This window comes from Bubalus bubalis, chromosome 3 (assembly GCF_019923935.1).
Source record: "Bubalus bubalis isolate 160015118507 breed Murrah chromosome 3, NDDB_SH_1, whole genome shotgun sequence".
NCBI classification, from domain to species: Eukaryota; Metazoa; Chordata; class Mammalia; order Artiodactyla; family Bovidae; genus Bubalus; species Bubalus bubalis.
In genome coordinates, this window is record NC_059159.1 from 146,566,463 (window position 1) to 146,586,042 (window position 19,580).

A 19,580-nucleotide genomic window follows, 5' to 3' on the forward strand; every position below is an offset into this window, starting at 1 on the left:
GGCAGGTGGCGGTGGGCACATGCCTCTGAAAGCTCTGGCCCTGAATACCCCCACCACCGGGGCTTTGAGTCACCTGCAGGTGGCAGGGGAGAGTGGGTACCCTCCTGAGCAAACCCGTCCGTCTTCCCCCAGGTTCTCACAAATCTGGGAAGCAGCTGCCCCCTCATTTAGTCCAAGGAGCTAAAATTCTCAATGGTGCTTTCAGATCATGGACGAGAAAGCAGGTAGGGAAGTGTGCTAGGCGTGATCCAGGGCAGAAGGGAGGGCGGCAGGCGGGGCGTCATCCCTCGGGCTTGTCCTTCCTTCGGTGGGAACTGGCATGTGAGAGGCAGGTGGGGGCCACCTGGCCAGTCACATATCTGTTGGTGGGGGCAGATGCGGGAGAGGGTCCGCCACCTCGGGACCTGGCCTGGCGGGGGGCTGGGTGGCAGGGAGATTCAGTGAGAGGTGAGGTGGTAGAGATGGCACTGCGTGGACCCTGAAGGCCAGGGAGCGGGGAGGACTCGAGGCGGTGACTGGCTGGAGGGTCACATTCTGAATAGGAGAGTGGCGATGTCCTCGTTGTCCCACTGACTGGTGCAGGCGTCACCTCAGGAGCTGGCTTTGCTCTATGACTAGGACAGTCCCTTTGCCCTACGTGCCTCCATCCCCCCCGACCATAGGAGCACTACCCTGTGCCCCTCCTGACTCCCTTGAAGCAGCATTTCTGGGTCCCCCCGCTTTGAAAGCATCGGCACCCTCACTAGCGTCCATGCAGTGGCTACTTCTCCTCAGGGAGGCTCCAGAAAAGCAACTTCCAACTTCCCTTGGCATCCTGCCTGGATTGTTGGTACAGAGGGAGGGGAGAGGCCTGGTCAGCCTCGGGGCTCCCTGTCTACTGTCTTGGGAACCCCTGCCAATCAGGGGTGCCAGCATAGTCTGAGCAGATCCCACCAGGCCCCCGGAAAGTCTTGAGGAAGTGTGGAGTCCAAGAGGGGAACACTGCATCTCTCATGGGTGAGCTGGGAGGGTGGGGCAGTAGGTACCCTCCTAGGGCCATCCTTCGGTTCTCAAAGCCTGGAGTAGGGCAGGGTGTGCCCCCTGACTCACACCAGTTGTGAAGTGGCCTCACGCCCAGGAAGAAGGGATGGCCTACATTCACGTCACAGCTGGTAGTGGCACTGGGCACCCCCTCCCCTCTGGGACTTACTGTCCATCTGTAAGAGTGGGATCATGGCAGAGCCTCCTCGTCGGCATAGTGTCTGGCTAGAGTGGGCTAACGCCCTTGGGGCCCCCAGCAGCCAGTCCACGCCTGTGGCAGTGCCTTCCCTTCTGTCTGGGTGGCAGTGGGGCTGGAGGTCCTGGCTGGGTAGATGGGGGGCAGCCTGGAGGGACAGAGGGCATGAGTCAGGAACCACAGAAGCTGAGCCTGCTTGGGGCCCCTGCGAGTGGAGGGGGAGTGGGCATCTGTGCCCAGACTTGGCAGCTGACCCTGTGCATGGGCTGTCCTGCAGGCTTTGGCAGAACATGAGGACGAGCTCCCAGAGCACTTCAAACCCTCGCAGCTCATCAAAGACCTTGCCAAAGAGATCCGGCTCAGTGAGGTAGGGCTCACCCTGGTGGCCTGCTGACCCTGCTTGAGGGATGTCTCTGCCTGTCTTCCCTGGTTATCCTGCGAGGGTCGGGCACATGGGAAGCAGCCCCTCCCCCAGCCCTCTGGGGAAGGGTCACCTGCACGATGACGCTGGATCCTCGGCCCTGGTGGCAGACTCACAGTCTCCTGGTGGGATCCTTGGGAATGAGAGAGTGTGGGGATGCTGTGTAGCCCCCTGTGGGGTGGGGAATGACTCTGCAGCAAGGACTACTTCAGCCCCTTGAGACCCAGCTTCTGCGAGCCTGTCCAGCCCCCAGCCTCCCTGTGCCTTAGGGTGGGACAGCGGTCCCCACCAAGGAGGTAGAGGGGTCAAGTGGCTGCTGATGTGGATGGTGTGAGACAGATGTGAAATTGTCACACGGACGGTATAGATGGTGTGACTGTGTTCATAGATGGTGTAGATGGGTGTGAGCCTGTTATACAGATGGTGTAGGATACATGCGAGCATGTCACCAGTGATGCAGACAGATGCTCCTTTTCTGCCTGTTTCCCGTGGCCTGGGGCTGTGAGACCCTCCTAGCAGGGCACTCTTGGTCACCTCTTCCTGTCATTTTCCCAGAATGCCTCCAAGGCCTCCCGACCTGAAGTGACTGCGGCTGTCTCCTCAGACGAGGTCTGTTTTGGGGACCGGGAAAAGGAGGAGCCCCCATCCCCCATTGAGGCCAGCCCTCCGCGGTCCTTCCTGGAGAAAGTGTCCAAAAAAAAGACTCCCAAAACCGTGAAGATGCCCAAGCCATCCAAAGTTCCTAAGCCCCCCAAGCCCCCCAAGCCTCCCAAGTCACTGAAGCTCAAGGATGGGAGCAAGAAGAAAGGGAAGAAGTGCAGGGGCTCAGCGTCACCCACCATCCCCAACCTGGACCTGTTGGAGGCCCACACCAAGGAGGCACTGACCAAGATCGAGCCTCCTAAGAAGGGCAAGGTGGGTGGTCTTGACCTCCCTACCTATAGTCGGTGGGCCTGCAGACAGCTCCGCGGAGCGGGCCTGTGGACTGGTGCTGGAGACCCAGGGCAGCTGGGCTCTGCCCCAGCAAGCTTTGTGTAGTGGGCAGCTGGGGAGAGACCCTCATGATAAAGGCAGCGGAGTCTGTCCTGGGTCAGGGTGGTACCATCAAGGGTCACCTGGGGGGACAAGCCGGCTGAGTCTTCCCTGGGGCCTAGACATTGGCTGAAACCTAAAGGTGGGTGAGGCACCCAGTGGAGGGCAATGGGGAGGCAGGAGTGGAGGTGGTGATGGGCCAGGCTTCCTTGGGGCCCTGAGCCCCTGTGGCAGTAAGAGAGCAGGCCTGGCCTTGAAGACCCATCAGTGTGAGTAGAGGGTCTTAGGTATGGACTTTGGGAACTGTGAGTCTCTGAAAGTGGGCCATACTGAATGGTTTCCTGCTAGGGGAACATCATTACCCGATGTTTCAGGGCTTAAGTGGGGCACATGGTTTTTCCTTTTCTCAATGCAAAGAGGGTAGATGAATGTATGAACTAATAGATGGATGAGTGGATGGAAAGAAGAGAGGGAGGAAGGAAGGGTAGGAGAAAGAAGAGTGGTTGAATGAATGGGTGGGTGAATGATTTATGAGTGGGTGAGTGGATGGATGAATGGTTAGTGAATGAATGAGTGGATGGGTGGGTGGATGGTTAGATGGTGTGGATGGATGGTGGGTGGGTGGATAGGTGGTAGTGGATGGTGGGTGGGTGGATAGGTGGATAGTGGATGGTGGATGGTGGGTGGTGGATATGTGTGTGGTGGATAATTGGATGGGTGGGTGGATGGATGGATGGTGTGGATGGATGGGTGGGTGGATAGGTGGATAGTGGATGTTGGGTGGGTGGATAGTGAATGGTGGGTGGGTGGATAGGTGGATAGTGGATGATGGGTGGGTGGGTAGGTGGATAGTGGATGGTGGGTGGGTGGATAGTGGATGGTGGGTAGGTGGATAGTGGATGGTGGGTGGGTGCATAGGTGGATAGTGGATGGTGGGTGGGTGGGTTGGTGGAAAGTAGATGGTGAGTGGGTGGATAGGGGGATGGTGGATAATTAGATGGGTGGATGGATGGGTGGGTGGATGGATGGTGGGTGGGTGGGTAGGTAGTAGTGGATGGTGGGTGGTGGATAGGTGTGTGGTGGATAATTGGATGGGTGGGTGGGTGGATAGGTGGATAGTGGATGGTGGGTGGTGGATAGGTAGATGGTGGGTGGTGGATAGGTGTGTGGTGGATAATTGGATGGGTGGGTGGATGGATGGATGGTGTGGATGGATGGGTGGGTGGGTGGATGGTGGGTGGGTGGATAGGTGGATAGTGGATGGTGGGTGGGTGGATAGGTGGATAGTGGATGGTGAGTGGGTGGATGGGTGGATAGGTGGATAGTGGATGGTGAGTGGTAGATAGATGGATGGGGGATAATTGGATGGGTGGGCAGATGGACGGATGGCTAGTTGGATACGTGGTTGGGTATATTGATGGATGGATGAACTGATGTATGTGGGCCAGCAGGAGGTGGGGACTCTGTGCTGTAGGGACTTTGTATGGTAGCCTGATGGACCCTGCTGCCCTCCCATGTCTGCTACTAGATCATGGCTAGTATTTTCTAGGCCACAAAGAATGTCCTGAGTGTGCCCAACAAGGAGGTGATCAGCACGCAGAATGACGTGGAGCGGTTGGAAATCCGAGAGCAAACTAAGAGCAAGTCAGAGGCCAAATGGAAGTATAAGGTGAGGTGTGTGTGTGTGCAGCTGTGCTGGTGAGTGAGTCTACCCTCAGGGAGGGCTGTTAGTGAAAGAAGGTGGTGTGTGAGGCAGGTGTGGGCTTGGTGGCGTGTGTAGGGTGTGTCAGGGTGTGTGCTGTGAAGGTCTTTGAGGGTCTGGGAGTGCACGTGGCCTCCTGGAGCCACCTTCTGAGGGTTGGTGTGGGCACATCTTAGCCTAAGAGGATGGACACTGTTGCCCTTAGTGGCCTGCCCCGGTTCGAGCTGGCAATCCTGGAGCTGGTCAGCATCCAAGGGCAGTTCCTGAGGACCTGGGGCCGCGGTGGGCCTGGGTCCTCGGGTGACATGTCAGAGGGAGGAAGCTGGCCTGTCCTGCTGCCTCTGCCCATTGGCATGGGGTTCAGGTATGGTATGGGGTTCAGGGACGGTCCTGGGTTTGCTTTTCAGAACAGCAAACCCGACTCCCTGCTGAAGATGGAGGAAGAGCAGAAGTTGGAGAAGTCTCCTCTGTCAGGGAACAAGGACACCAGGTTCTCCTTCTCCTTCTCCAACAAGAAACTGCTTGGGTACGTGAGTGCTTGTGCCAGGAGGGGTTGGTTGTACATGCGCCACATGTTGCCACGCATACCCTGAGCATCTCCTCCCCACATATCACACACGCATGCCCTGCTTGTGCACACTTCATACACACACATACACTCGCCTGGAGGACTCTGCAGATGAGCCTCTGTCCTGAGCTAGAGGACAGGCACACCCCTCATGAGGGCCGCACCAGGCTGACCCCTTTCCTGCCTCCTAAACCAAAGAGCTCAGGTAGGTAGGCAGGGAGCAGTGGTGTGTGCGGCAAGGAGAGGAGGGTATGATTGGGCAGATATTAGCCAAGTGCTGTCATGGGCTGTCACAGAGGACATCGTAGGGGTCAGGATCTTGGCCTAGGAGTCCAGAGGGCAGTGGGGAGAGGCTGGTATGAGCCCAGTACTCTCAAATCCACCTGAAATTATGGCTGTGATTGGGGCCATGGAAGGAGGATTTGTGGGGCCTGCGGTGCTATGGAGTCCGTGGGTGCCCAAGGGAATTGGTGGGAGGGCTTCCTGGAGGAGATGGCCCTAAGCTGAGAGGTGGGGCACCCAGCCTGGGTGGGTCTGTGTGTTGTGAGCTGGTGTGTCTAGGTCCCAGACTGTGTAAGGGATCTCGGTCGGCTGACCAGTGTGGTGGGCTGGCCAGATGGGAGGTGGGTGGGCCAGGAACCCTGTGCCCACTGAGAAGCCCCTCGCTGGCCTTGGTCTGACAGTTGTATGCTAAATCCAAAGTGCAGTGTGGGCGCCTAACAAACAGGAGGTAGACACATCCCAGTGGGAACAGGGCCGCTTTACGCCTGTGGATCTGAGTTTTCTCATCTGCAAAATGGGAGAAGGCCACTTTCTGGCTGCGGGACACAGCCATCGGTGTCTGGTGCGTGTGCAGGGCCCGGCACAGGTGGGCCTGCTTTTCCCAAGAGCTCATGGCAGTGTGCCAAGGCCTCTTGGCAAGCAGATGGGTTGGATCTGTTGCCATGACTTCACGGCCCTGGGCATGTCCTTGACTTATCTGAAGCTCAGCTGGTGGGTCCCGGGGAGCTTTTGACGGCATTAACTGTATGACTGACTGACCGTGCTAGAGTTTAGAAATGGAAGGGAGAAAAGGAGACATGATTCTATAACCATGTGTGTACACGGGTATGTGTGTGTACACGTGTGTGTGTGTTGCATGATGTAACTCATGTCCACACCCAGCAGGGCTCACTGCCAGCTGTCCTCGGTATTTCCACTGTTGGGAACTGGAGCTGTGCCCATTGGGAACTGCAGACGCCTGTGCCCTGCCTGCTCTTCCCCACTGCTGAGTGTGCACTTGTGCCCTCAGCTGACCCCAGGGGCAGCAGCTGGAGCATCGGACTCTGCTTGTTTGCAGTAGCCCTGTGGCCCCAGGAGGGAGATTTGTTATGTTGTTCCTACACCTCAGCCCTGAAATTATTTTTCCATAATAACTGTGTGAATAAAAAACCCAGGCCAGTTGGCACTGGCTGTGTCTGACTCTGAGCTTGTATCAGGCCCCAGAGCAGGCTGACAGAAGTCCAGCACTCGTCCAGCGGCTAGGATCGGGGAGCAGTTAGGGGCACAACCTCACACAGCCTGAGAAAGGGCCGGGCATGTACCTCGTGGGTTGTGTGCTATCCTTGCTGGGGTCATGGCATTGGAGAGGAGGCTGTGGGGTTGGGAGGGGTCCAGCCCTTACTGTTGGTCTTCCAAGGCCTGTTGAGGGGTGGAGTGCTGGGGGCACTGGCCAGGCTGTGCAGATGCCCACTGACCAGCCCTTTTCTCACCCCAGCTCCAAGGCCCTCAAGCCACAGCCCAGCCCAGGGGTGTTCGGGGCCTTGCAGAACTTCAAGGAGGACAAGCCCCAGCCGGTGCGGGATGAGTATGAATATGTGTCGGATGATGGGGAGCTCAAGATTGACGAATTCCCTATTAGGAGAAAGAAAAATGCTCCGAAGAGGGACTTGTCCTGTGAGTTGGGGGGACATGGGGAGGGGGCAGACCCAGCCCCGTAGGAGCCATCCCGGGCATGTGGAGTGGGCGTTGGATGTGGCTGGACTAGGGTCCCCCTCTGCCCCTCCAAAGTTGCCATTGACTCCCATCTGCTCTGCTTTCAGTCTTACTGGACAAGAAGGAGCCGCTGCCCACGCCCGTTACAAAGCCAAAGCTGGACTCGGCGCTCTACAAGGTAAGTGATGGCCTTCTGGGACACTGGTCACAGGAGTGAGCAAGATAGCCATCTCTGTGTCTGGCTGTTCTTGAGGCAGTGGCCCGCCTACCACTTGGTGGGGCATCTCTGAGTGAGCCTTCTGGGTGGAGTGCAGAGGGGGACGTTTTCCTGGGGAACCTGGCTGGGCTCCAGATGTGGGACTGTGAGCCCTGGGGCCCTGCACAAAGGGGCAGAAGCAAAGTCGGGACTTGCGGAAGGTCTACAGGTATCTGAGTGGTGGGGCCTCTGGAGCTGCGCTCCTCAGTCAGATCCACGAGTTTCCTTGATGCTTGAGGATGGTGGTACAGAGGGTAGCAGGCCAGGCTGCTGGGGGTTGGGTCTTGCACTGAGGTATGGTGGTTAAGTTAGATGGCCTCCAAGGCCATGCGTGTCCAGCCCAGGATGTGATGGCCATCTCCCAGGAAGCCAAGTTCCAGGAAGACGGGTGATACCATACCTGCAGAGCCCAGGGTGTCCCTGCGGAGCCACCTGCCAGGGGCTGTTAACAGGTGTCCTTCAGGCGCAGGTTCACCCACCTGATCCCTGTCCAACCACGGCAACTCCTTTTGTATCTGAGCTCAATACTGGAGCTGCCACATAAGGTTCTGTAAACCAGGGCTCATCTGGTAAAGTGGTACAGTTGGGGCTCCAGGCTCCCAGCACAAAGCTCAGGCGCCCATGCTCTGCAGTGTGTGTCTGGTCAGTCAGCCTCCCGGTGCTCAGCACAAGGACAAGCTCTTTAAAAACCTCTTTTTCTCACTGGAGTGAAATAGTCCCATCCCTACCCCCAAGACCTTTTCTGACTGGCTGCTCTGTCCCTACAGCAGAGCGATGACTCCTCTGATGAGGGCTCACTGCACATAGACACGGACACCAAGCCCGCCCGCAATGCCAAAGTGAAGAAGGACAGCGGGGGTTCAGCCGCGGGCATCCTGGACCTGCTTCAGGCCAGCGAGGAGGTTGGCGCACTCGAGTACAACCCCAACAGGTAGGCCCAGTGCCCTCAGGGAACTGGGGGGAGTGGGTGCTTCCACAGAGTTGGGCCAAACAGGACTCCATCAGCCCATGTCCTGGAGGCTGGACAGTCAGAGTGGGACCCCTGCCTGGCAGAGGTGGTGCCAGGTGGCCAGGGAGGTGAGCGGGGGCTGGCTATGTAGGTCCTTCGTGTTGCAGAGCTCCTGTGTGAGGAGTCTGTGGGGCCTCCCTATCTGTGTGCTTGCGGGAAAGCAGGGCCAGGCTGGGTACCTGGAGGGTATCAGGGTTTTTCCAGACTGGGACGTCCAGCTGTCTCTGCCTCATCATTTCCCAAATGCCATAAAAATGACCTAAGAAAATTCCACAGTGTCTGCCTGGTGTCAGGGTAAAGAGCATTCATGGGCCTCTCTGGGCTCCAAGCTGGCTTCCCTGCAGAGCCACCATCTGCAGCAAGGGAGATGATGGCTTCAGAGCTTGGGACGTGAAAGCCCATTCCCTGAGAAAGGGCTGGATAGGCCAGGGTCCCAGATTCCCACCCCAACTGGGAGTGTGTGGGAGCTAAGCCAGGCTACCCTTGAGACCTGTTTGAGTCCACATGTGCGGCCTCAGGAGCCCACTCACTGCTGGTGTATATGCTGCCCTTTCCTGGAGGCCCTGAGCTTCCAGGCGATCAGGCAGGCCAGGACATGTGTCTGCTCAGCTCAGGTGGTCCTCCCTGCCTAGGCCTGCCCAGTTTCAATCCTTTGATTTGAGAGAAATGGATTAATTCTCTTGGGGTTTTGCATTGGATGGGAGGCCATGGGGCTAGTTTTTCTCATGATTGTCGTTATTTAGTTGCTCAATCATACCTGACTCTTTGTCACCCCGTGGACTGTGGCCCACCAGGCTCCTCTGTCCATGGGATTTCCCAGGCAAGAATACTGGAGTGGTTTGCCATTTCCTTCTCCAGGGGATCTTCGCAACCCAGGGATTGAACCCGAGTCTCCTGCCTTGTAGGTGGATTCTTTACCACTGGGCCACCAGGGAAGCCCCTTTTCTCAGGATGGTCCCAGTTAAATTCCCTTTTGCTCCCAATGGCCCCAATTGGCTCTTGCTTTTAAGCATCATGGGGCATTTTTTTTTTTTTTTTCCCACATGGAATTTCTACAAGTACCACAGACAGACCAAGGGATGGCGGCCTGTGTCCCCTGCAGCCTCCCCATTCTGGAGGTGTCTGCTACCATGGTGAGGGCTGGCTCCCCTCCTAGTTCTTGAGTCATCAGGAGATTCCTGCTGCATCGATGGGGAAACTGAGGCTGAGATAGCTTAGGTGACTTGCTCACGGCCACACAGCTAGGAGGCAGCAGAGGCAGGACTAGTGTCTCCATTTGCTAATGATGGAGCCTAAGCGTGGGGGTTTTGGAAGGCTGACCTTGCTAGGTGGTGTCATCCAGCCAGGGGGGGTGACTTGGCCTGAGGGAGGCAGGGCTTACGTGGTCTGCTCGGGGTTTGTTTGGTCCTCCAGATCTGCCTTTCAGCCCGTGCTACCAGGATTAAGGTCTGAGGGCTACCTGGGCCGGTGGAGGCACATGTCTGCCCCATCTCAGACAGTGGGGCCCCAGCAGGAGGATTAGGGCTTGATTGAAAAGCGTCCTTCCTAAATCAAATGGTTGTATTATCTTTCACAGATTATCATTTTTTGTGCAGTGTTATGCTCACAGATAGCCATAGGTGCCTTCTCTCATGGGAGTGGAGTATGGTTGGAGGCTGCTACAGAGCTGTGGGGTACAGATTTCCTGTTCAGCATGAAGTGGTTTCTGTAGATAAAGCAGACCCAAGCCCCTCAACTGCAGAGATGCCCCGGTGGTGGCAGGAGGGACCCTGGTCTGAGACCCCTTTGCCGGGAGGAGAAGCCTGGCTGTGAGCCCCTTCTGCTGGAGGGGCTGGTGCCCGGGCTGGCCCCGCATCTCTTCAGAGGTGCCTCTCTTCTGGGAATGCTCTGGCTAGCTGGCACGTCAGTGACGAAATGATGTTCACCCGGGTCCCCTGTGAGCTCCATGGAGAGCTCCCCCCAAAACTGGATGAGGGCAGATGAGGCTGGTGCCAGAACTCTCTGCCCGGAGCTGGGACACAGGGCCTGCAGCCTGGGCTCCTGACTGAGCCTGGGCATGGCCTGTTGGGAGAGGGCGGCCAGTCTGTGGACGCGCTGTGAACTGATCTGTAGGTACACACGTGTGTGCTCACACACGCCTGCACACGTGCACGTGTGCCTGCCGGGGCTGGCCTCCTTGGCTGCCGTAGGCAGTTCCTTTCCCAAGTCTCCCATTTGGAGTGTAGGTCAGTGTTTGATGGTCCATTTGCTCTGTTTTAAGTATTTGCTTTTTTGGAAAAAAACAGCTGAAGAAAATGGAGGAAAATATGTTAATTTCTTGTGGATGGTTTGCTTAGTGTTTACTGCCGGGGGGAAAGGAGAGGATTTTGGTATGATAATTGGAGGATTAAGGTATTATTTTCCATGCACACTGGTTAGACTTTGCTCCTTGATTCGCCGGCCCACGTGGCCAGTCTGCAGCCCTGGGCTCCAAGGCCCCTCCCTCTCAGTTGCAGCTGAGCTGGGCTGGGACCACGACGTCCAGATGGCACAGGCAGGCGGCTGGCTTCCATGCTGGCTCCCGGAGGACCCTCGTGGTGGGTGTCCTGGCCCCCACCTCCCATCCCTGCAGGAAGCCTGGCGTTTGTCCAGGCCATAAGGCTGGGTGAGGATGCCTGGGACCTTTAGGGCCTCATCTGCAGAGCACTGGAGAGTCTGGTGCAGAGCGTGGGGGGCCATCTATCAGCTCTTGCTGGCTCTCGTACTTGGCCGGGCTGGGGGGGTGGTCCATCCCTGCTCAGAAAGCATCAGTGATGATGGTATAGCAATGATACTACCGCTCCCAAATGCCATGTGCTCCTGACTGGGTCTGGGTATCCCTCTGCCTTCATGACATGGGACAGTGGGGGTTGGGAGGACACTGGGGCAGGTGGAAGGTCTGGTGGAGAGCTCCTAACTCTCCACAGCGGTCTGATCATACTTGATTTTTCCCACTGTTTGTGGCTTTGGAACCATAATCCATCCGCTTCTAGCAAAAGCCCAAAACACTGCGGTCCAGTACGTCTTGGGCGGGGCTGGGGGAAGCGGTATTCATGGAGGACTGCCCAGAGAGGCGCCCGCCCGTCGCTGCCTCCTGGCTTAGGGCAGAGTCCCTGGCCTGGAGCCCAGCAGTACCCCTCGCAGGATGACTTTTGTCCAAGCTTGTCTCGGTGGGCCCCCAGGAACACAGGGGACCACCCTCTGTGTCTGTGCTTCCTGGGGCCAGCTCTATCTCCCTTTACCCTCCAACCTCAGTCTTGGGAACTTTATGTCTGAGCAGGGATTTCTTCTCATTTTAATGTCTTGCTAGAGATGCTTCAAACACTTCTTGGAAGTGGGGGAGAGGGCAGGGACCATGCAGAACCACCAGCGTGGTTCTGTGGGTACACTTTTGGGTGCTGCTTTTGTGTTCTGGCAGCCCTGTGGGTGTGTCCATCCCCCAGGGGCACATGGGGCAGGCTGGAGGGGGCCTGAGTGTCACACATGCAAGACGGGCCCACTGCTGGGCCTCCTGGGCCTCCTGGGTCTGTGACCAGGGAGGAGAGCCAAGCGTTGCACCATTCCAGGCCCTGCTTCCTCAGGAACCAGGGGGCAATGAGAGGTATGGCCAGGCTCCCCAGAGGCTGGGGTGGGCTCTCCTGACCCAGGTGGAAAAATGTCTGGGGTGATGGGCAAGGGTGAGGGTGTGGGTGCAGATGCAGTCATGAAAAGATGGTGTGGGTCACCTGGGGAGATTGAGTGCCATGGGAGGGAGAGGGCTGAGCCGCCCCATCTCAGATGCTGGTTGAGATGTGGGGGAAGCACCCATGACTTGGGCTTAGTGCAGGAGCCCATGGTGGGTGCAGGGGTGCACAGAGAATGGAAGAGGGAGGGAGAGGTGGCCTGGGTCCTTGGGGGGATTCTGCTTATTGACCTCATGATGGGAGAGATCAGGAGCACCTTTGTCTGCCTCTCCCTCGTCCCCTCCCTCCACTTCCCCCTCCCTTTTTTCTCTATTTATGCCCCTCTCTGTCCCAAGGCCTCCAGCTCTTTCTTCGATGTTGGGGGATGGGGGGCAGAGGGTAGAGGAAGCGGGTAGCTGGTCCTTTCCATGGGGAAATGATCAGCCCCCACCGTCCTCCCCCCACGCCCTCTGCTGGCTGCTGAGAGGGAGGATGTGTGGGCCGTGGGCTGAGTGCCTGTCTCTCTGTGCCTCCAGCCAGCCCCCCGCCTCCCCCAGCACACAGGAAGCCATTCAGGGAATGCTGTCCATGGCCAACCTGCAGGCTTCCGACTCCTGCCTGCAGACCACGTGGGGTGCTGGCCAGGCCAAGGGCAGCTCGCTGGCCGCCCATGGCGCCCGGAAGAACGGGGCTGGTGGGAAGAGCGCAGGCAAGCGGTTGCTGAAGAGGGCGGCCAAGAACAGCGTGGACCTGGACGATTATGAGGAGGAGCAGGACCACCTGGACGCCTGCTTCAAGGACTCGGACTATGGTGAGTGCTGCTGTGCAGGGAGAGGTGCCTGTCCTGGGTGCTGGGAGCCAGACCCTCTTGCGGATGTAATTCACAGGCCTTAGATGTTTCCCTTTAGAAGCATGCAACTCAGTGGTGCTTAGTGTATTCAGAGGGATGGGTCTGCTGCTGTCAGCACCCCCAACTGGAGAACATTTCATCAAAGGAAACCCTGCCCTCTGAACATTAAGAGTCAATTAATTGCCTCCCCTGATTTACGCTGCTGCTACTGCTGCTGCTGCTAAGTCGCTTCAGTCGTGTCCGACTCTGTGCGACCCCATAGACAGTAGCCCACCAGGCTTCCCCGTCCCTGGGATTCTCCAGGCAAGAACACTGGAGTGGGTTGCCATTTCCTTCTCCAATGCATGAAAGTGAAAAGTGAAAATGAAGTTGCTCAGTCGTGTCCGACTCTAGCGACCCCATGGACTGCAGCCTACCAGGCTCCTCTGTCCATGGGATTTTCTAGGCAAAAGTACTGGAGTAGAGTGCCATTGCCTTCTCCGTGATTTACACTGATTTATGCCAACTCATAGATTTTTCTCATCTGGATGTGTCATGTGAACAGAATTGCACAGTACTTGGTCTTTGGTGCTTGGCCTCTTTCATTAGCATACTCTTTTTTTTTTTAAACTTATAGTAACACATTATTCATTTATTTATGCATTTTTTTGGGGGGGGCTGCACTGGGTCTTCATTGGTGCACGTGGGCTTTCTCTAGTTGCGGTGAGCGGGGTGTACCCTTCCCTGAGGTGCACCGACTTCTCATTGTGGTGGCTTCTCTTGTTGTGGAGCACAGGCTCTAGGCACACAGGTTTCAGTACTTGCAACACACAAGCTCAGTAGCTGCGGTGTGTGGGCTCTGGCATGCGCAGGCTTCATTGGTTGTGTCACACGGGCTTTGTTGCTCCACAGCATGTGAAATCTTCCTGGACCAGGGATTGAACCTGTGTCCCCTGCATTGGCAGATGGATTCTATACCACCAGGGAAGTCCTCCTTAGCATACTCTTTAGGCTCCATCCGCATTGTAGCACATGTCAGCTTTGTTCCTTTTACTGGCTGGATAACATTCCACTGTGTGGACACACCACATTTGTTTATCCCTTCGTCCATCCCCAGGCACTTGGATGGCTTCCACCTTTCGGCAGTTGTGAATAGTGCTGCTGCAGGGGGCTCTGTGTGGCCTGTGTCTGTGGTGTCTGCCTGGGTCGCTGCCTAAGGCACCTTCTGAGAAGGTATAGCCACTATGAAGTGGCTATACCATTTCATAGACACGTTGAGACCACATCCATTCTGTGTCTGTGTAAACAGAAACCAAGGCCCAGAGTGGCTCTGTGGCCTGAGTCTGAGGTGGGCAGTAAGTTGGCAGCTGGGCCATAGCTGTGGCCTCTGCTCAGGGGCATGGCCCCTCACCTCACACCGTAGCCCCTCCAGGCCCAGCGCTTCAGGTTCCAATACGATCTGAAGGAGTTGCTGTTGGCTGCCTGGGAGACTTGGAGCAAGGACCCACCTCCATGCCTTGGCCCACTGCCCGGGATGTCCCAGTCCCCATGGGCTGCGGTGTGCTTCTCAGGGCGAGGGGTGTGCTGCCCGCATGGCCTGTCTTCAGTGCAGTCCTGATGGTGTGAGGCCGCACCTCTGTCCTGGAGAGCCCTCCCGCGGTGACGCTGGGCCTGTCCTATCTGGTGGACACTTTCAGGCCTCACTGGCGGGGGCTGTCATGGTCTGACAGTGGGGTGAACTCCATTTTGGGGGCGCCCTTGGGACATGGGTCAGGTCCTGGGAGTTGGACTGCTGTGTGGGTCTCCCTGCTCTAGAGACTTGTCGAGGAGAGTCTGGGGTCCTTCAGAGCCAGCCGGCTCCATGGACATCAGAGGTTCCCTTCTCTGACAGTAACAGAAGAGATGTCTTGAGAACTGGGCATTCAAGTGGGTGTGGCGGCCAGGCTGGCATAGGCATGGCTGGTTGGGTGGCCATGGGGGCTGGATGGAACCCATTGTCTGGCCTCTCTGGACCCCAAGGGGTGCCTGGGCTGAACGATTTCAGAGGCCAGCTGTGCCTGTGCACGGGGCAGCCACTCCGGGAGGGCTGGTGCTATGGAGCCTGAAGACAGCCCCAGGGGTGCCAGTCACAGGGTCTGCCAGCACCCTGCAGCTCCCGTCCTGCTGGGGCCACACCAGCAGCTCAGTCCTTCCTCCTCTTTCCGCCTCTAGTTTACCCCTCCCTGGAGTCGGATGAGGACAGTCCTGTTTTCAAGTCCCGGTCCAAGAAGAGGAAAGGCTCGGATGACGCCCCCTATAGCCCGACAGGTAGCGCTGGGGGCTGGGAGGGGAGCTCTGTCCACACGGAATGCCAGCAGTCGTGTTGCACACCCACTGGTTCTGTGGCTCAGACAGGGTGTTTGTTGAGCCCTGACTGGGGCTCCACTTCAGTCCCAGGACCTCAGCCAAGTGCTCTTGCAAACACTCAAAGGTGTCCCAGCTCCTGCCAGTAGGGCTGTGCAATGTCCCTGTGGTGCACTGGCCCTCTGCCTTGGCTCTCCTTGATGAGCATCCCTGGGCGGGTCCCTTTTGCCCCTGGCCCCCATCATGGCAGCCAACAGAGTGGGGTCTGGTTCCCCTAACACACTCCCTTCCTGACCCCTCCTGTCCTGCTGGTGTAGGGCAACCACCCCCACACGAGGTTGGGGCTATTGCTGACCTTCCCCAAAATGTGACTTGTCCCTGGGATTCAGGGACAGATTAGGGCAAGGCTGGGAGATCCAGGAGGGTGCTCAGGCACTGGGTGGCGACTCGAGGAAGGCTGACCTTCTTTCCTACAGCGCGGGTTGGCCCATCGGTGCCAAGGCAAGACAGGCCTGTGCGCGAGGGGACCAGAGTGGCCTCCATTGAGACTGGGCTGGCAGCTGCCGCAGCCAAACTGTCCCAGCAGGTGAGGAGAGCGTACCCGCCTGGGCTTAGGCTCCCCCTGATGCCTTTGCTCCCCCCACTCTCATGCACGGGGATCACCCAGGCTGGGGCTGTCACAGCCTTGGGGACGTTTGAGTATTGCTGACCCCGGTCCCTTCAGGCTCCCAGGTCCATGCTAGTGGGAAGCAGAGAAGCTGGGAACTGGTGTCAGAAGTCCCATGGCAGCTCACAGTGGGGTGGTGGGGAATGGGGGGTTAGGGAGATGGGGGAGGGGCCCATACTACATGTTCGCCAGTAGGTGAGCTCAGATTGGGCAGGGTCTGTCCACACTACAGCTGAGTGCTGATGCTGTGCCCTGGACGTCCCCATGTCCAGGATGGCCGGCCTCATAGAGCGGGGCCTGGTGGTCCCTCCACAGACCCCAGAACTGTTCTGCGGGGCTCGTGGTGGCTGGAGATGGGCTTGGGCATGCTCCAGCCCTTTCTGCTCCTGCAGTGCTGACTTGCTCAGCTCCACGGGAGAAGCCTTGTCCACAGTAGACCAGGCTGCTCCCAGGTTGCAGTCTGCTCCCCAGGGTCTGGGTCTGGCCAGCCCTGTGGGGTGACGCACCTGCATGCTTTGTTCAAAGGAGGAGCAGAAAAGCAAAAAGAAAAAGAACACCAAAAGGAAGCTGGCTCCCAACACCACCTCCCCCTCTGCCTCCGCCTCTGCCGGCACCACCTCGGCCAGCACCACCTCGGCCTCCACCACCTCGGCCTCCACCACCTCGGCCTCCACCACCCCGGCCTCCACCACTCCGGCCTCCACCAGCACGGCCAGCAGCCAGGCCTCACAGGAGGGCAGCTCACCTGAGCCCCCACCAGAGTCCCACAGCAGCAGCCTGGTCGACCATGAGTACACAGCAGCTGGCACCTTCACTGGGGCCCAAGCCGGCCGTGCCTCTCAGCCCATGGCCCCCGGGGTCTTCCTCACGCAGAGGAGGCCCTCCTCATCATCCCCCAACAACACCGCTGCCAAAGGTACTTGCTTGCCGACCCTGAGTTGCCTGTGAGGGACCATAGGTCTCTGTCCCTGCAGCCATGAGTTTCTGTGGCCAGGCCCTCAGTCAGTGTGTGACAGAAACGGCTCCTTTCAAGACTGAGACCTCTGGTTACTCACCCGGGGGTGGGGGGGTGGGGGCTGGTGCTGGGTACCTCGGAGCCAGGTCCATTCCTTTAGACTACCAAGGCCTTGGCTTTGGATCCTGGCTTGGAGACAGAGTGTGGTTGATGGTTTGCTGGGGGTTCACTGGGAGTGGCCTAAGGTGACCCAGGCTCCTCCATGTGATTTAGGGGTGGAACAGCTGGCTGGGTCCTACGGTATCCCCACTGTCACCCTAGGCCCACTGCACCCTGGCCGTGAGCCCCAGCCATGGACATGGGGGGTGTAGCTCTAGGTTGCCTTAATGCCATCCCTGGACTGTCCCTGCTGCACACGCCATGCCCCAGCCCCTTGTCGACACAGCCTCTGAGTGGGGCATTTTGTTGACAGTTGATGGTTTTGGAGGGATGCAGAGCTCACCGTACTTGGGCATCGCACGCCCATCTTACAGAAAGGATGTGGGCTCAGTGAGGGATTACAGACCCCCCCATATGCTGTTCCTCTCACTTACCTGTCTTTTTTGTGTCTCCACCTCCACCAGGAAAACGTACAAAAAAGGGCATGGCCACTGCCAAACAGAGGCTTGGGAAAATTTTGAAAATTCATCGGAATGGAAAACTGCTCCTTTAAAGTTTGGAAAGCCAGGATCCTTCTGCTCCACTCAGGACCCCCGGAGCCCCGCTAGAACATCAGCCCCCAGGAGGGTGGCCTTGCTGCCTCACCCAGGGAGGGCCTGGCCTCCTCCCAGCAACCACCCCCCTCACATGAGCATCTGTTGCTTCAGCAGGCGGAGCTTGCCAATGTGGACAGACGTCCTTTCTCAAGTTGCTTAGAGTGACCAGTTCCCGAAACGTGGCCCTGCCCGTTTGAGGACCATTCCAGTTTCAGGACAGCCTCCAGGCATCCCCGAGCATGGGTGTGATTGCAGGGCCTCTGCAGCTCTGCTGGGAGCATGAGTCCTTCAAGGAAGGAGGAGTGAGCCAATGCTCACCAGGCCCAGAGTCTGAGCTGGCCACAGACTGGTAGCCTCCAGAGGCTTAAAAAAAGGCAAAGAACACTAGAGAGGAAGAGGAGGAGAAATCGGGGTGTGTATGTGCCCCCCTTCTCTTCCCAAGTGATTCTCAGACAAGTCTAGAGAGTGTTCGGTCCGGTTAGGAGAGGAGCCTCTGTGCTCTCCAGATAGTGGGTGGTGGGCCGGATGGTGGGTATTGTGCCCTGAATGTCTGGGGCATTTCTTGGGGCCGGCTGGGGCTGGCAGCAGGGTCAGTGTGTCAGTGGGGGCGAACTGGAGCCATCATGGGGTCCCCGGGAAGGGCTCGGGCCCAGCCACAGTGTGGCATCCCGGGGGCCCAGGCTAAGCCACGTGGGTGGGCCTCATCCAGCCTGACCATCTATACTCCGAGAAGCACTTCCCAGCCAAAGCACTCCGCCATATGCCTGGTGGGGCAGTTGGTGGCCGGGTGGCCGAGGACTTGGGGCCAGGCACTTCTATCTTGTCACTTGTTGACTTTTGGTGTCGAGTGCACGGGTGGCTCCTGGACCACGCGTCTGCCCATCGACATGGAGGGGCTGGATTTGTTTCTCAGGCAATCCTGTATTTTAATTTTAGATGTATTTCCTGAAGCATATTTTTCATAGAATGTAGCGTGTAAATAGCTTTTTAAATAACTTCTTTTTTATAAGAGTAAAAGTATCTTTAGGAATTTCTTTCTATAGAGTCCTTCATTAACATTTATACGAGTTTTTTGCCGAGTATGATGAACAGTTGGGTTTCCGATGCTTTTCCTTTTCCTTCTTTCTTTGTATTATTATGGTTATTATTATTATTTTTTCTTTTAGGAACTAAGGTATTGCCTGAAAAACAAGTGATGTCTGTGCAGCCTTATATCTGTCTTGACAGAAGCAAACAGTACACAAAAGATCTATTTCAGACACATTTGAAGAGGAATCTTCAACTTGAATACCAGCTCTTTCTTTCCTTCTTGTTGATGAAGGGGGTGGGGTACAGTTATTTTACTAGCACCTTGTGAAGTGTTTCTGTGTTTTGTGATGCTGTAATTTATTAATGTTTGTAGCTTTTTATATTTGTACATTTCTTATGAGCTTTGTTTATATGCCCATCCCTGGGTGTTCTGTCCATGAGGAGAGGCAGCTTTGTGTGGGCCTTGCCATCCTTGCTCATCCTGTTTGGGGGACACAGCCCCGGGGCCCAGAGGCTGGAAGGGGCGAGCCTCACGGGGCCCTGACTATTCTGACCCAGCGTTTTGAAGGTTTCCTTTCCTGTCCTTGTTGAACATTTATATAATCTAACCTGGCCATCAAGCTGTTCTCTCTCTTCCTCTCTTTTATTTTTTTAATTTTATTATTATTATTTTGGCAACATGTACATTTCTAACAAAGTTTATTGTGGCTATTAAAGTGTTTTATTTCCCAATTCATATTACTCTTGTATCGAGTCCATGAGGTCTAAGGTAACTTAGATCAAAGTTTTAAAAGAGTAAAAATATTTCCGGTTTTGTACAGAACCACGTCTTTGTCGTTTTTGCCTCGTTCGCTGTTGTCCACTCTACAGTGAAGATGGTGGGGGTCTTGGACACTAGGGAGAGGAGTGGACCAGTGTGGTGGGCTGGGTTTAAGGGTGGGCAGTCAGGCCAGGCCCCCTACCCAGGCCCAGGCTCTGGCTGCCAACATTCCCCTTGGAAAGCCCTTGGATTGCCCACAGGGCATATGTACTTCCCTGTACCCCAAAGCTACAGCACCCTGAGCCAGCCTGTAGGAGCAGGCAGAAGAGACCCTTGGTCAGAGTGGGCAGCCTTTGAGACCCTGGCAATACCAGCCCCAGCACC

At 56.9% G+C, this 19,580-nt stretch overlaps 1 protein-coding gene across 2 annotated transcripts in view; it reads left to right on the forward strand.

The window, feature by feature from the left end:
• The window catches only part of PHF2 (PHD finger protein 2), a 91,590-nt gene extending 72,331 nt beyond the window's left edge, over positions 1-19,259 (forward strand). Inside the window, exons 10-22 of one of the 2 annotated variants that reach the window (XM_044940302.2) lie at positions 133-224; positions 1,494-1,583; positions 2,193-2,552; positions 4,219-4,338; positions 4,779-4,897; positions 6,696-6,874; positions 7,021-7,091; positions 7,937-8,100; positions 12,395-12,669; positions 14,899-14,994; positions 15,507-15,616; positions 16,223-16,613; positions 17,276-19,259. In XM_044940302.2, the coding sequence (XP_044796237.1) occupies positions 133-224; positions 1,494-1,583; positions 2,193-2,552; positions 4,219-4,338; positions 4,779-4,897; positions 6,696-6,874; positions 7,021-7,091; positions 7,937-8,100; positions 12,395-12,669; positions 14,899-14,994; positions 15,507-15,616; positions 16,223-16,613; positions 17,276-17,364 (2,156 nt within the window). In that variant the 3' untranslated portion in view covers positions 17,365-19,259. The remainder of the gene's footprint in view (positions 1-132; positions 225-1,493; positions 1,584-2,192; positions 2,553-4,218; positions 4,339-4,778; positions 4,898-6,695; positions 6,875-7,020; positions 7,092-7,936; positions 8,101-12,394; positions 12,670-14,898; positions 14,995-15,506; positions 15,617-16,222; positions 16,614-17,275) is intronic. The other variant, XM_025282082.3, reaches the window with a different exon arrangement.
• Positions 19,260-19,580: the final 321 nt, after the last annotated feature.